The sequence below is a fragment of the Meles meles genome, chromosome 5, assembly GCF_922984935.1.
Source record: "Meles meles chromosome 5, mMelMel3.1 paternal haplotype, whole genome shotgun sequence".
NCBI classification, from domain to species: domain Eukaryota; kingdom Metazoa; phylum Chordata; class Mammalia; order Carnivora; family Mustelidae; genus Meles; species Meles meles.
The window spans coordinates 1902557-1919048 of record NC_060070.1 but is presented as its reverse complement, the minus strand read 5'-3'; the positions used below and the strand labels follow the sequence as shown (position 1 = coordinate 1919048).

At 48.2% G+C, this 16492-nt stretch overlaps 1 protein-coding gene across 19 annotated transcripts in view; it reads left to right on the top strand.

Moving 5' to 3' along the window:
• AFDN (afadin, adherens junction formation factor) overlaps positions 1-16492 on the top strand; it is a 134490-nt gene that overhangs the window by 64738 nt on the left and 53260 nt on the right. For all 19 annotated transcript variants that reach the window (XM_046006886.1, XM_046006872.1, XM_046006873.1 and 16 more), the window contains 6 exons: positions 2450-2544; positions 3525-3787; positions 8760-8829; positions 12264-12379; positions 15951-16012; positions 16121-16326. In XM_046006886.1, coding sequence (XP_045862842.1) covers positions 2450-2544; positions 3525-3787; positions 8760-8829; positions 12264-12379; positions 15951-16012; positions 16121-16326 — 812 coding nt within the window. The remainder of the gene's footprint in view (positions 1-2449; positions 2545-3524; positions 3788-8759; positions 8830-12263; positions 12380-15950; positions 16013-16120; positions 16327-16492) is intronic.

Here is a 16492-nt window from a genome sequence, read left to right as displayed (position 1 = left end):
GAAGGCTGCTTCGGTTCGTCATCTGTAGGGACGAAAGGTGCTCAGGTGCTCTTGTTCCGTTGAGGAAGGGAAGAAAACACAAGGTACTGCTTTAGGCCACACTATTCTGTGTTCACTGATGCCGTGAGATGGTCCTCGTACTCTTATGAAGGAGAAGGGAGTGAGATTTTCCAAAAAGAAAGGTGTTAATTGTTTGTTACCTGCCTGCCTGTCCCCGACTCAAATAGCATTGTGTCTAGTCAAATTCTGTGGCCACCGTGGGGTTCTTCAGAATCTGTCTATGAAGGCTTTACCTGTGTTTTTGTTGCTGTAAAGTCTAAGGAGAGCGGGACTGGGAAAGCAGCTGCCCTCTCCCCATGGTTGGGGAAAAAGGAAGCACTGGAGGGGAAATCTGTTTTTCCCCCTTTTTCTTTACACTTGCAAATCTGTTACCATAGAAAACACATACTGTCCGTTTATTAGTCACAAGATACCTGTTTCAGAAGCACTCAAAATTAAGAATATTAATGTGAATTTTTTCTTTCACCCCTAAACACATATTTTTCATACTCTTGTGTTTTTAACATTGTTTTGAAATCATTGTTCTTCATCTTTGCCTCTTTTGTTTTCTTTCTAATTCATTTATGTAATTTCTGTGCAGCCACATTGCTTTATCTTATTCATTTTTAGCTACTAATCATTCATTGTCAATAAATGAAGTCTTTGTTGAATATATACTGTGGACCAGACGCTGTACTGAGTGCCAGGATCAAGAGATTTTCTTTTAAATCTAGCCATCAAGGATGGGGTGGGGGCGGGGGGGGGGGGCAAGGAAACGGAGGTCGCCGTGGACTAGGGTTAGCGGTAGGCAGACGTGGTAGCCGTGGTGCCGTGGAGGATGCAGGAACTCTTCCCGGCGGCCGGTAGTTCCTGGGCCCACCTGTGCTGTCAGAGCGAGCAAAGTAGTGGACGCTCCTCGGGGACGTGGACTCAGCAGCCCTGCAGGGGACTGCTCACCTCTGGGAAAAGGCTCAGATGGCGCTGATGCCTCACTTGGATCAGGACGTGGAGTTGGAGTTGAAGACAGAACTTTCTAGAGATAACGCTTCCTTTGCCGGCGCACAGAGTGGGGCTGTCGGAGCTGTGGAGCGTAGAGGGTGCCCCGCTTTCTCATGGCTCTGAAGGACGGCTCCCCGTCACGCAGATTTGACAGGTTTCGGAAATATATCAGAAGTGAGAAATGTTGTGATTGGAATATTATTTTGTGTGCTCTACAGTTAGTAGCAATTGTAACAGGATTTTTGTATTCACTGTGTGTTTTGTCTGAGAGCTCAGACCACAGCGTAGCTAAGAGACTGTAGTGGTCTAAACCCTGCGTACGCTCCCGGTGGTTAACTAACTTCTGCAGCTCCCACAGCTTAATTCCTGGTCCCAGGGACCAGAGAGTTTAACTGTCAACTTAGTAAGTGAATCAGCAAGTTATTAAGGCATTGAAGTAGCTCACAGAGACTCTACGTGGCCCTTTTAGGACTTTGCATGTCCACACTGGGTTGGCTTTCACAGCTGGGAGCTGGTGTCATGATTCATTAGTTCTGTGAGGCGTGTGTCCTTATATGTTAACAGTTCTGAAATCCAAATAAACCTTTGATTGACAGTCTGTATGAGGTCGAATATAGTAGGTGAGAAGGGAAGGAGCGTTTGGGTATAAGGAGTGGATGTCTTGGTTCCTCTGCCTTCTCTCCACGCCATCCCCATCATAGAAATTCATGCACAGGGAAGTGGAAATGTCAGTAGTTTACAGAGGTATAGAATGACAAAAACCAAAAAACCCAGTGTCCCTTTCTGTCTACCCCCCACCCCACATGCATTCCACTCTGCAAAGCTAAGCACTTTCATTGTTGTTCTTACTGGAACTTACTGTCAGGAATGGGCATTGGGATCACTTGGGGGATTCTCAGTGGGTACATGTGCAGGCCTCATCCCCAGAGACGGGGGTCCAGAGAACTGGATGACCTGTGAGGCTGTACATTAAAAACGTCCATCAGTCCCTACGGTGCCCTGGGCTCTATAGGTGGACGTTTGTTGGGAGATCAGCCTGCTCTGAGGGGAAGGGCCATGTGTCTGCCTCATAGAATTGCTCTTCAGAATCATTCACAAAAATCCAGGGCTGCGTGGTGCAGAAATTTCTTTTATGTGATAAGAAAATGTTGCTTATAGATGATGATGTTAGCAACTTAAATGAGATTAAACAGAAGCTAATGTGTCGATGTCTTAATTTAAATTTTCTATATCCAGATAGGTATGTTGCATGATTAGAATGTGGAGAGTTCTTTGAAATGAAACCTTGAGAACTGAGAACCGTTAGTCGTTTTTAAGATGACCTTTTGAGGACACTTGCTTTGTTGGCTTGCTTCAAATACCATGACAAGAACATCAGACTTGGAAATGAAGCTTTTTCTTCTCTCCGCAGATGGCTCGGACTCCAGAGATAAGCCCAAGCTTTATCGCCTTCAGCTGAGTGTCACTGAGGTTGGGACGGAAAAGTTCGACGAGGACTCCATCCAGGTGCATGGCGCGGCTCGAGCGCCTTGGGCAGCTCTTACGTTTGGGTGGGAAGGGGGAAGGGTGCAGGTCTGCCGCATGGTGGCAATGCGTGGAGGGACAGACTGGAAGGACTTCATGTTTTCATATAAGTAACTACGTGCTCTGGGTCACTTCCTTTGCTTCAGCGTGAACAGAGCAGACTGAAGTTATGTCCGCTCTCCGCCTCTGGAAACTTGACCTGGTCGTGGTGGTGATGATTTCATGGGTCTCTTTCAGGATTAGGGGAGATAGCCTGCCCCTCGGTCTGATGCCCGTAGCAGTGGGCGTTCCCTGAACTGTAGGCACGATGTTAGCCAGATGGGGTTTTCAGGGACTTAGTGAAACAGCATAGTGTGTTCTTTAAATGGAGGCCAGTGTTCCTTACCTGACTGAACTCAGCTGAGCTCCGGCAGCCCGCCCTTCCCCTGTGCCGTCAACTTCCCAGTCGCAGGTGGTGGGTCAAGTTAGTTAGTGTCATTTTCAATTCTCATGTCCCTTCCTTCAGCACAGCAGTAAAACATTTATGGTAAATAGAATTTGTAATCCTAATGCCCTGCACAGATTTATTCTTACTTAGCTAGCATATGTTTAAGATGGCCATCACTTTTCAGTTCAGATTTACGGTGTGTCTCAAAGCAAGCTGCTCCGTGCTAAACATAATGTGCTCTGTTACTTTGGTACTATTTTGACAGTGTTTACTTACTTTTGTACTGTGGGGAGGATACACTTAAAAAGCACCAGAGATCTAGTTTACTTTGTATTTATAAAAGAGGAAGTCATGGCTTTAAAATGCTGGGGTTTTGGTTTTTGTTTTTCTGGGGCTGGAACTCATAACCTTGAGATCAAGACCTGAGCTGAGATCGAGTCAGCCACTTAACCAACTGAGCCACCCAGGCGCCCCAGAAAGTCTGTTCTTAAATACCATGTCCTTTATGATGAATGTTCCTTCGATTTTATTTTAGCTCTTTGGATCAGGAATTCAGCCCCATCACTGTGACCTCACAAACATGGATGGAGTGGTCACGGTCACGCCGAGAAGCATGGATGCCGAGACTTACGTGGAAGGACAGCGCATCTCAGAGACAACCATGCTGCAGAGTGGGATGAAAGTGCAGTTTGGGGCCTCACATGTGTTCAAGTTTGTGGACCCCAGCCAGGACCATGCTCTGGCAAAGAGATCTGCGGACGGAGGCCTGACGGCCAAGGCTCCCAGACAGAAGCCTGGGTAACTGCTCTCCATCAGCTCTAAGAGTTGAGAGTGGCTTGGTTTATGTGTCAGAGAATCTGAATTAGGCATAGGTTACAGGTTGTTTCCATTTTAAAATCAAAGTGTGGTTTATTCTTGTTGATTTGGGTTGGTTGCCGAGGAAAGAAAGGGATCCTGACTTTAGTGTAAAATGGGAAGTTGTGGCTGGTTCTTAATAGTTTGAAATTTTGTTTATTTGAAATTAGTTTATTCTTTTATGAAGCACTGTGGTATTTTATGTAGTCATCCCCACATCACGAATTTTTGTGGAGGTGTGTTTTTCTGTTGGTGATAAGGATACACCGTGTGAAGTCTTCATGGCATGAAGAGTATCTTAGCTCCACCTAGCGCCTGTCGGAGGACTTGCACTGTGGGCCATCACCGGAAACCCCAGTCCTCACTGGCCGTCTAATCAAACTTCGTGCTGGGGAAGGGAGTAAAACTTCCGTTTTGGTAGTGGTAATTTTTTAAAAGAACGCGCAGTTTGGCCCCCTTGTCCGTCCTGCAGGCTGCGAGGGCGCGGTCCCCGCGCACGGTGCCGAATACAGCCGCGGTCTCTGCCGATGCGTGCAGCGCTGTGCCTCGGCCGCACCATGTGAGCGTGGTCTCCCCGCAGCTGCCTGCACCGCTCTCTGTCTGTGACTGACCTTTGCTTAGCCCCCCAGAGCTCATGCTCTGAGGCAGGTGTGAATTTGTAGTCTCTTCCTGCTGGTCTTCCGCCAGTTTCTTGGCACTGTAAACGCTACTGCGATCGTTCCCAGCGGGTCATTAGTTCGTTCTGTGGCCATCTCGAATCCCTGCCCAGAAGAAGGATGAAAGACGGCTAGCTAAAGTAAGACGTAAGGTCTTGCTCCAAGATAACACTTTGTGGATCATCACACATGTTCCTCTAGGCACATGGGACATGGGAATGTCATGGGCTGCTTGAGACCTTCTGTTCCCAGCTGCTCACCTCTGGCTCCACATTTCGGCCGAGGACCAGTCCCTCGGTTCCCAAGGAAAATGAGCGTGGGCCTTGACTTCCCAAGGAAATCCATTTCTGTCTGACTAGTCCTCTAGCTTTGAACAGAATGTGTCTCTAAACTCATCCTTCCGTTTTGTTCTGGGAGGACTGGTAGTTTTCTCTTCCTTTTTTAAGATTGTATGTACTTATGAGCCATGCCCACATTTCCTGGCCCTCATCGTGACCTCTGCGTGGCCCCTTTGCTTCAGCCGACAGTCCCGTTCAGGTGGTTTCCATTCTGACCTTCCACTCTTCTTCAGGCCTGTGTCTTTTAGCACCAGATGGTGACAGGCCGAGGTAGGTCTGAGAATCTTACTTGCCACTTACCTGTAGGGTATTTGGCCTAAGAAGTCATCGTGTGGAATGACTTCTTCTGGCTTGTTGCACGTGGTTTCTCGGGAGTCTTGCGGTTTTCCCGGTCATGCTTCACGCCTGAGTGCTGGATGATCCTTACTTTGGTGGTAGGAGTTGTTGCTGAAGTGACGCGACTGCCCCTGTCCCATCACTGCAGCTCTGGAGTGCTGCTCAGCAGGGTTGTCCGGTTTTCTGTATGCGAGGTCCCTCCCCGGTGGTTTTGCTGTTGTGGCTCCTGCTTTGGAGGCCTACTGGTGGCTCTTCTCATCTTGTGTCTGGCCAAAAGCAGAATCATACTAAGAACATGGCTTTGGTTTCTTTGATGGAAATATGGTGTGAAACTTTATGTGTGTTCTTACATTTTTTCCTTACAGACCTGGTGAAAACTGCTCAGTGGCGGAATATGCCAGTACTTACACGTCCATCCGTAAACCAGAACGAACTTTGATTTTTTTTATAAACACTAATTTTGTCCCACTGTCAAGCTATTGTACAAATGTCCAGGTAGATAACCCATGGGTTTTTTTTCACAGACACATACTTGTGTTTTGTTATTGAAGAATAATGATGTGTCAGTTTCAGGTTCAAAGCGTAATGACGAATATGCGTATGTGTTGCTAAGTGGTCACCGCAGCAAGTCCAGGTGCCATCATCACCCACCGGCCATGGGTACTACTTTCTTGTGATGAGAACTTGCAGGATTAGCTCTCTCAGCAACTTACTAGGACTTTTTTCTTTCTTTCTTTTCTTTTTTTCTTTTTTAATTTATTTGACAGAGAGAGAGAGAGATCACAAGTAGGCAGAGAGGCAGGCAGAGAGAAGGGGGAAGCAGGCTCCCTGCTGAACAGAGAGCCCGATGCGGGGCTCGATCCCAGGACCCGGAGATGATGACCTGAGCCGAGGGCAGAGGCTCTAAGCCACTGGGCCCCCCAGGCGCCCCTGGCTAGGACTTCTGATACTGTGTTGAATGAGCACAGCGATGACGTGGCGAGAGCGGGCATCCTTGTCTTGCTCCTGATCTTAGAGGAAAAGCCCTCAGCTCTTGATCATTGAAGATGATGAGTCTGTGGCCGTGTCATGTATGGCCTTTACTGTGTGGAGGTACATCCCCTATACCCACTTCGTTGAGAGTTCTTATTGTAAATGGATACCAGAGTTTGTCAAATGCTTTTTCTGCATCTGTTGAGTTGCTCGTGTGGTCTTTATTCTTTGTTTTGGTAATATGGTGGAACTCACTGACCGATGTGTGGCTGTTGAACCATCCTTGCTTGCATCCCTGGAATAAATCCTCCTTGATCTTGGTGTGTGATCCCTTTCATGTCATGTTGAACTCAGCTTGCTAGTATTTTGTTGAAGATGTTTACAACTCTGGTCATCAGTGATACTGGCCTGTAATTCTCTTTTCTTGTGCCCTTGTCTGGTTTTGGTATCAGGGTAATGCTGGTCTTGTAAAATTAGTTTGAAAGAGGTCCCTCCTCTTCTCATTCTTGGAGAGTTGGAGAAGGATTGGTGTTCATTCTTTGAACATTTGGTGGGATCCTCCAGTAAAGCCATCTGGTTCTGGACTTTGGTTTGTTGGGTGGTTTTCGATGAACGGTTCAATCTCCTCGCTAGTAGTCCGTCTGTTCCGATTCTCTGTCTCATCACGATTCAGTCTGGGTAGTTTGTGTGTTTCTAGGACTTCATCCATTTTTCCTAGGTTGTCCGGTTTGTTGGCGTATAGTTGTTTCTAATGGACTATTATGTTGTTTCTGGATACCAGTTATAAAGTCTTCTCTTTTAATTTCTGATTTTATTTCCTTCCCTCTAGTAACTTCGGGCTTTGTTCTTTGTTTCTAGCTCCTTGAGGGATACATGATGCATGTATTCTTAATTGCAGATTTCAGGGTCTGTGTCCTCAAAGCCTTAGTGAATGGTGGACTAGCAAGGTGGCACAATGGATGTTCACGGTCAGGGTGGGACCTCTGTTGGTGCATTCGGTGTACTCGTGAACCTCTCTGTGTGTGTGGAGTACCTGTGTGCCATGTCAGTGTGTCGGTGTGCTCTGGGCTGAGGAGGCTGAGACATGGTTCCTACCTTCCGTGGTCATACTTAGATAATGTCATTAAAGTCATGAATAAAGTCCTTTTGTAGTCATTTACGAATCCAAGGTGTAGTACAAATGGGTCCATGTGAAACTTAAAGTCTTGTTAGCTTTGGGGGAAAAAATAGAGCTTTGCATGGTGTCGAGTGAGTTGTTATGTTAGGATGGGAACTGTGGGGTCAGGAAGGCTCGGGCCGTGTTTCTGTCCGTCGATAGCGTGGATGTAGAGGTAGGTGTGGTGTATATGTGGCCTTTGATAGGTGACAGAGGCGAACCATCATACCCGTGCTTTCATTATTAGAGGCAAAATAACTGAGTTTCCCAGTCACGCCATTAGAAGCTAGGAAAGCAGTTTCTATGTTCTATGAATATCTTGGTGACAGAGTATTTAGCTTCGACTACAAGCTTATACGTCTCCAGTTTCTGTTTTGGAGTGTGGTCATTGTTTGATGTTACAAGATGATCTTATTTTCACAGTGATAAGGTAGAGGAGGAGGTTGAACCTGGTTTTCTAACTTGAAGTTGTTTTGAACTTCTGCGGCACTTAGAGCTTCATTTTGTAGATTGGGGTCAGACACAGGTTTAAAGCTAGCACAGCGCTGTGACGCTACGTGGTTGTCTCTCAGGTAACAGAAGAGATTGTCGTTCTTTTTGATTATCTGGGGTGGGAGCCAGGACATTGACGCACTAACCCATCCTGTCGGTTTCCAGGTGTTCTTAGGGCTCTTCCCCCTCCCCCTTTTCTGGGGCCTTTCTCTTGGGCTGGGATTAATGGATTGTATTTATCCTTATTTGTGCCAAAGAATCATAGCTTGCCTCAGGTTATTGACTCTTCAAAATGAGATTTTGTTTGCTCTGAACTTTTCATAATGATGGCTTTAAAAATTGGGTATTTTTATATATTTTTTAAAAATTGTTTAAAATAGAATAACTCTTGATCTGATTACTAACATTATACAGAAGTTCTCCATTTCTTTATTATCACCTCAGTACTGGTATCCATGAGCTTTTAAAAAGTCATCAGATTGATTTCCGGAGGACGGCAGCTTCTTACCTGTGCTTTATCTTCCTGTGAACACGGTCGCCCTCCCTGTGTCAGCACGTGGGCTCATGGCGCTGCAGATCTCTGCACTCATTTATGTGCTGTGACGTGATGAAACAGATTTTATTTATTATTTGAGGGAGAGAGAGAGTGCGTCAGAGTGGGAAGAAGACTCTCCACTGAGCAGGGAGCCTGATGTGGGGCTTGCTCCCCTGGAATCATGACCTGAGCCAAAGGCAGATGCTTAACCAGCTGAACCACCGAGGTGCCTGGAAAAGTTCAAAAAATTTTAACAGCTTTTTTAGTCTGTAACTTTTATATGCTGAAAATCGATTGATTTCTTGAAGCTCTTTGAATTGGGATATTTAGCTGTTTCTTTTGTATTACTTAGAAAAAGTTTGTCTTATCATTTGAGAGTCACTAATTCTATGTATTTCTTTCTTTTTTTTTTTTTTTTTAATCCTGAAAGAATTGTTCAAGAGACAACTTTTGATTTAGGAGGAGATGTTCACAGTGGAACAGCGTTACCAACAAGCAAGGTAGGTGACTTACATGCCTGCTGGGACTGTGTTTGCGTAGCATTAGAGGACACCGTGGGCGAATTACTGGTGACGCGCTGGTAGGACAATTGCGCAGGCAGAGAAGACCACACAGTGCTCTCTAGCAGGGTGGTGCTAATCTGTCGTGGAGTCTTGTAGTGACACGTGACAGGCCTGAGGCCGGGGACTGGGCTTTCTCCTCTCAGCAGTGCATCCTAGGCTCAGCCTCTGTCCCAGCAGCCCTTCTCCGGCCAGAACCTCCGAAGACAGCGACCTGCTCTCATCCACCTGCCGCCTTTTCTCTGCAGGCGCTTTGCTTCCACAGTGCCCCTCATCTCTCGTGACCAGGGAATTTGTCCTCATTTTGGTTCGCTATCGCTCAGTAACAGACCACCCCAAAACCTAGAGAACTAAACAAAACAGCCCCCGTTGTCTTCACAGCAGTTGTGCAGTGAGATTTGGACTCTCCGGGGCTGCTTGTTTGCCGGGCTGGCTGGCTCCTGGGCTGGCTGGGCCTCCCCGTGTCCCTGTCTTCTCAGGTTTTCTCCGCGGGAGCAGCCAGGTGTTTTGGTCCTTCCCAGCATCCCGGAAGGAACAGGCCTTCTTAGGGTTGGGCCAGAGCTGAGGCCCAGCTTTGCTTCCCTGACCTTCCATTGATTAAAGCCAAACACAGGCTTCGTGATGGCTCGGGGAAGGGGCTAATCCCGGTGTGGCTGGCCGAGGCCGCGTCCACAGTGCCCGGTCCGCTGCGTATTTCCCTCCGTTGGCCTGAGCCAGGTCAGCATCACGTACTTGGAGCACTTTGTTATTTTAGCCTTGTGGTGTCACCGTCCCGATTTCTCCCACCTCGGTGCTCAGTCCTTCTGGGTCTCCTCTGTTGGTGCCTCTCCACGTCTTCCTCCGCTTGAGTCCTCACACTGGTCTCAGACATAGGGCCCCTTCTGTTCATGTTCCCTGGGTGATCTTATGCAGTCAGGGAGTTAAAGTACATCTAGACATTAATGACTCTAAACTGTCTTTGGCCCTGACCTCTGCAGACTCCAGAGGCTTGCTTGCTACAGCTGTCGTGTTGTCTAAGACGTGTATCAAGTCTAACACGGTGAAAACAGAGCTAGCTTTTCTTTGTTTCCCTGATCCTTCGCCATCTCAGTAAACAATCTGCTCATCCGAGGCGTTGTCCCCGCAGAAGTCCGGTACTGGTTATCCTGGGGTCCTCCCCTTCCCTCGGCCTCCACGTTCAGTCGTTGGCAAGTTCCGTTTGCTCTTCCTCTGGAATAGTCCACAAGTGCCTGTCTCGGTCTGTCACCCCCATGGGCGGTTGGGCGGAGACTCCAGGTGTCCCACGGCAGGGAGTCTACGTGGCTTCTGACCTTTCCTCTGCTGCCCTGGCCTCCTCCAGGGGCCAGGCTGCTGTTGTGAAAACGGGAACTCCACCCTGTGACTGCCCTGCTTTCATAGCCGCTGGCCCCACATCCCCCCAACCCTTGCCTCTGGCTCGCACAGCTCCTTCTGACCCGGCCACACTGGCTGCACGCCTCGGCCCCGTCTGAAGGCTCGGGTGTGTTGCTCGTCCTACAGGATGTCTTCCCACGGGTTTTCACACAGCTAGCCCCTCCTGGTGCGACCTCCGCTCACACGTCACGTCCTCGAGTGTCCGGGCGTAATTGCCCCTTACTCTAATGCCTGCGCCAGCCGGCGCTGCCATCGGATCCTTGCCGCAGGTGCCCACGGTGCAGCGTGAGCTCAGCGCAGGCAGGTCTCACGGGGCGGGCTTACCGCTGTGCTGCTCATGCTCAGGGAGCGCGCAGGGCACCGGGGGCCACAGTGCAGAGCGGCCGAGCGACCGTCTGAGCAGGTGCTCTGGGAACCAGATGGGACTGTCCTCAGACAAAGCTGAGTTTCTAAGGGGCGCCTGGGTGGCTCGCTCAGTCAATTGGGCATCGAGTCTGATTTCACCTCAGGGCTCTGCGCTCCGCAGGGTGTGGTCGTGACGATCCTTTCTCCCCCTGCCCTTCCCCTCCACGCGTGCTCACGCCTACTCGCTTGCTCTCATGCTCTCTCTTTAAATAAATCAGATCTTTTTAAAAAAAGTTTAGTTTCTTCTAAAAGTGTATAGTTAAAACAGAAAACTTGGTCAGTGAAGAAAAAGTAGAGAAATGAAAGTCATTCGTCCACAGTTTATAGTTGGCTGTTGGCAACGCTTCGACAGATCCTTTTCGGAGCTCCTTATGTCACCGATGTGTTCGTCTATACCCTTGCAAACGACCAGGTGTCCACGCACACACACTAACCTTTCTGTCCTGTGGCCTTTGGCTCTGATTTCGTAAGCATTTTATTTGAAAATGGGCTAAATTTATTCGTAATGTATTAGCTTATAAACATACCCTGACTCTCTGTTGCCTTTTCACTTATTTACAACAGTAGTCTGACGTGGTGTTCTTATTTCTGTGAATGCATTTTATGGAAGTAATCACTGTGTGTGAATGTATATATTTACGAGCGTGGTTGTCAGGACTCCCTGTCCTGATGAACATTTTAAGCAATGTAATCAAGGATTAGTTTGATGAACTTTGGTAAATAAACAACAAAATGTTACGCAACCATTATAGTTCTGTAACATAAAAATATTGTTAGATGTTTACAACGCATGAGAAAGTATTTTTTACAAAGTGGGTTGTATGACCTCATTTATGAAAAATAAAAATCGTAAAGAACCATAAAGATAAATACAGCCCAGTGTAACTCTCTGGTTTGTAAGACAAGAATGATTTCTGTTATCAAGCTCAATTTCTGTAATCAAATATCATGAGAAATTTGACACAAAATTTTTGCTACAGTGAATTTCTTTGTATAATTTTGCTCTGTTTTCTTACTCATACAGGTTGCTTATCTGTTTCGTCTGCCATGGGTTAGTTAGCAGTGTGCCCTGCGTGGAAGGGTTAAATGTACGGTGCTAGCTGCTGGAAGTGGGCTTTTGCTCCTGTGCTCAGTTTGTCGTTGGACATTGAGCTATGATGATTTTTAAACACTTCCTTAACAAGTAAAACAAAGACCCTGACTTTACGTTGTATGTGTTCTCTCCGCTCTCTCCTTCCTTAAGAGAAGTTTTTGGAGGAGTTGCTGCGGTTCCTGCGCTGTTAGAGGAGCCCTTGCGCACATGTAGCCCCCTTCCTGACTGTGTTTAAAGCCCACGTCTAGCTTTCGGAAAAGGAAAGGGGCTGCGGGCTTTCCTGCTCTTTCAATGACAGTGTGTTTGAGGGCATGAGAATGCGCACTGGCGTCCTCAGTGGTGCCGCGCCTTCTCGTCCCTGCCCTGCATCCCTCTCCTGCCTTCCCCTGCCTGGCAGCCTGGCATCAGATCTTCACCGGCAGCAGTCAACGTACGCCTGGGTGGTCCGCATGGTGTTAAGTGCTCTGTGTCTCCCCTGGCTTAGAGCGCCACGAGGCTGGACGGCGACCGGGCAGTGCCTGCCTCCGGCTCGGCAGAGCGCGGGATGGTGAAGCCGATGATCAGAGTGGAGCAGCAGGACTACCGCAGGCAAGAGAGCAGGTAGGAAGCCACTCAGCTTTCAGCAGGAAGGAAGTGAAAGTGTTCCCAGAAAGCGCTTGGCGTAGAGATTATTGAATCGACTGGGGTTTGGCTGACATTTGTAGGGAGTTACTTTGTTTTCACGTTACTGAGCTGAACAGAGACTGAGCTCCAGGAGCAGGGGTCCCCTTACCCCGGGGCCACTGTGTCGTCTGTCGGGGTGAAATGGGGAGCACTTAAAGATGTTTCTGTTTTAAAGGGGCTATTCTGTGAAACATGGAGAACGGGACTTTTCCTGGATGTTACTATTTGATCATTTTTAATATTAAGATAATCTAATCATTTCCCTCATCCATATGCAAAATCCTTCCATATTTAAATATATGAAGCCAGGCAGGCCTTCAGGTGGAGTTTTTAGGATTTATCAAGTGCCACGTTACAGTGTCTTACATTCTGTCAAAAAGCATGGCTGTGAGCATCTGTCTCTCCTGCCGTGGTTCTTGCCCAGTGTTCTTGAACAGAGAACATCTGCCTTTAGTTATTTCCTTTTGAATTTTAAAGACATACTACCTTTATTAGAATCCTACTTCCTTGTGATTTTTAACATTGTTTAAAGTTGCGAAGTGATGTCAGTGCCTCACACGTTGAAGTAACAGGCGCTGAGCTCCGGATGTGGCTCCGGCGCTTCTCCGGCAGGGCTCTGAACACGCAGACAGCAGTCGGAAGAGCTCAGGAGTGCGGTGCGCGTCCCCTCTTTATCGGCAGCGGAACTGGCCTGGGGCTGTCGGTCTCCTGGTGCCATTCTAGCTGTTCTCCCTCCGGTCCCCTAAGGGAGGCAGGTGACTGGCCGCGGTCGCCCTTTCATTTCCCGTCTTCCAGTAGGGGGCGCTGTGCGTTGTGTGTTTGTCGTCTCAGTTAATGCAGGGACTCGGTTACACATTGATGCGGGAATCTCGGGTTTTTCCCGTTTTTGTCCTGCATTTTTGGTTAGTATTCAGGATTTTTGTTGGCTGTGGGAATTCTTTTAGGTGTAATGGTAAGTCTACTTTCTGTGCCTGTACTTGTTTCTGATGGTGTATTCTAGAATAAGATACTGCAGACAGTGAACCAGTGTCCTGATGAGTGTCTCTGTTTATAAGGTGATCGAGAGGAATGGATCATTGTTCTTAGCCCCGGAATATTTGAGTGAGTGGATCCGTCAAATGGGGGAGAGGAAGGAGCACGGAGAACAGAATCAGTAAGCGCGTGTGGACGGTACAGGTACTTGGTGAAGCGCAGTGTCCAGTAGTGGCGGCTCGCCGTGCTCTAGAGCCGGTGCTGTGTGTGAGCAGGGATGGTACTCGGGGTTTCATTGGAACCATGGCTGTGTACTGCTTCGATACTACCGCAGTGATGGAAACATGATTCTTCTGTTTTCGGTCTTTGCTTTCACGTACGTAATGTGAGAAGAAGCAGTGCTTCACTTAGTGGGTACATTCACGAAAGTCTAAGTGTTGGAGATTGGAAAATGCTGACTTTCGTTAGGGAAAAAATCTCTTTGAATAACGGAGTTCCTTAAGTTGTGACTGACGCATTATTTAATGTTCTTTGGTGAGAATTTAAATTCCTTGCTTTTACCGGATTTGTGAAAGTGATGAAAGCACGAGTTGGGCAGGTTCGTCCAGTGTGGTGTGTGGAAGGTACGTCGGGAAGTGAACTGCGAGTCTGCAGCTGCAGGTGGCTGGGAACGTAGCCGCTGAGAGACACGCTCACGTCGTTGGGCCTTTCCATTCCCTCGTCTCTAAAAGCTTTTTTTATAGCTGAATTGTTGAGTTGAATCCACATTATGTAGTCACAGACAGGATAAGAAACTTTGAAGCATATGATCCGGTGGAAGGACTCTTGTTTTTATTTCTAGTGTTCATAACAGTTCGACGTAACTTGCTGTGTTTCTCCTCGTTGCTCCTTCAGTTCCCGGGGGAGGTGGGGTAGCGGGACGCAAGCTGCTGGGGACCATGGCCATGGGCTCTTCTCCCTCTCAGCTCCTTTCTTGAAGGAGTTGTCACGGGAGCCGGTTTATTGAGTGAGCGCCACCACAGTGACTCCAAACACAGAAACCGGGCAGGTTCGTCACTATTTGTCCAGGGTTGGGAGACTTCAGTGTTGCTATTAGAAGTGACTGGCATTCGGCTCACTGACAGCTTCGTGAGCACGGCCTTGCTGTTGACTCTCCCTCCCACCAGCTGGGACGCTCCTTTGAACACTGACCTCAGCCCCTGACTTGCTTTCGTCCCTGTGTGAGTCACTGTGGCCGGCTCCTCACTTTGCAGTGAAGTTGGTGGGAAGGCACAACGCGTTCTCTGCTTTTGCTGTCACTTTTAATTTTCTTCATCTATTTGACGCAAGATTTTTGGAAAGCTTCCGTTACCTGTTAAAGCTGAACTAAAGGGGTAAACATTTAACCGGATCTTTGGGAATCTAATCACTTGCCCATTTGTTAGTGGTGAGGGGCAACTTACGAATGTCCTACATGAAATGCAGCTGGGAGCCAGCCAGCTTCGAGTAATGATTAAATTGCCTGAAATTGTAATCACGTGTCTGCGTGAAAGAGTAGTTAAGTTACCCCGAAGCCATCCGTGGAGAACAGTATAAATCTAAGGTAGGGAGATCTACGTTGGGTCTGTAATGATTTTACAGTTTAGAAATTCTGTGCTCAGTAGTGGCTTTCGGGTGTTTGACCACAGTACACCGCTGCGTCATACGCTGAGCCCCGGTGGACACATGCCTCCAGCTGTGTGCATTTATAACTCAGAGAAGAATCTCACACAACAGTGAACCTTCTGTCCTACCAGCAGGGACAGGGGCGCCCAGGATTTGGAGAACTCTTCTGTGGAAATAGAGACGTCCTGACCTTTGAAGTACTTTGATCCAGGATACGTGGAAATATGTAACGTTAGTTCAGTGCAGATTCTTCCAAGTGTTCCAAATTCTGGCTGCTCTTGGGTTCTTTTTCTTGGCAGTGCTTTGTTTCATGGTGTTTGGCTAAATGAGGAGGGGTGTCTGAAAAAAGTGTGAGTTGGGTGTCTTTTTCTGAAGGTGGGCTCCCTCGTGAGCATCAAGAAATGCTAATACGAGGTGCCTGAAGGGGTCCGTGGGCATCATCTTCTCTGAGCTTCATCAGAAGCCAAGGGCAGCGTCCGGCTCTTAGGAACTTGTTCTTCGTGTAGGAGCTCAGTTTCAGGTCACAGTGGTTTAGCTTTTCTCATGTCTCCCAGCAGCGGCTTTTCGTTGTGACCTGAGCCATTGCCATAGCAGGTGTGTGACAGCCTGGTCCCCCTCCTCCCCACGACACTGTCACGAGTAAGAGAGACTCATGGTCAGATCAGTTCTCATGATAGAAGCAGATACGTCAAGGAGCTGACCTCTGGGAGGAGCGGGGGTGTGGTCACTCCCGGTGTGCGCATGTGAGTGTGTGAGCACTGCCCGTGTGCACACGGGGCACTGGGCTGTGTGTTCTCTGTAAGCCTGCACGGAGACGGCAGCAGCGCTCGCCAAAGTGGGCACGGTGGCTGGTGCCGCTGCGGTTCTGAGAGACGGCGCTCTCTACTTGCAGAACCCCGGACGGCCCTGGGCCCGAGCTGGTATTGCCGGCAAGCATCGAATTCAGGGAGAGTTGTGAGTAATTTCAGATTCCATTGTTAGTGAATTATTTCTTGTTCCATTTTCCTCCATCTGATTTTCATGGTTTTTTTGTTTGTTTTCTTTTTTGAAATCTTTCCGCAGCTGAAGACTCATTTTTATCTGCCATCATAAACTATACTAACAGCTCTACCGTCCATTTTAAGTTGTCCCCTACGTATGTGTTATATATGGCGTGTCGGTACGTATTGTCCAGCCAGTGCAGACCCGACGTCAGTCCCACCGAGCGCACTCACAGGGTGATTGCCATAGTGCACAAGATGGTGAGCATGATGGAGGCGGTGATCCAGGTAAGCCGCAGCGCGCAGCCGCCTCAGTGCGCGCCTCGGTCCCCGGGCCCCGCCCGCCCCATGTCTGACTCCCCCAGCTGGGAGAGAGCTTGGACACTCGTACAGCTTTAAAAGTGGGAAAGAAATGTCAGCTGGTTTTCAGCTGGTTTTCTCCTTTATCTCTGTG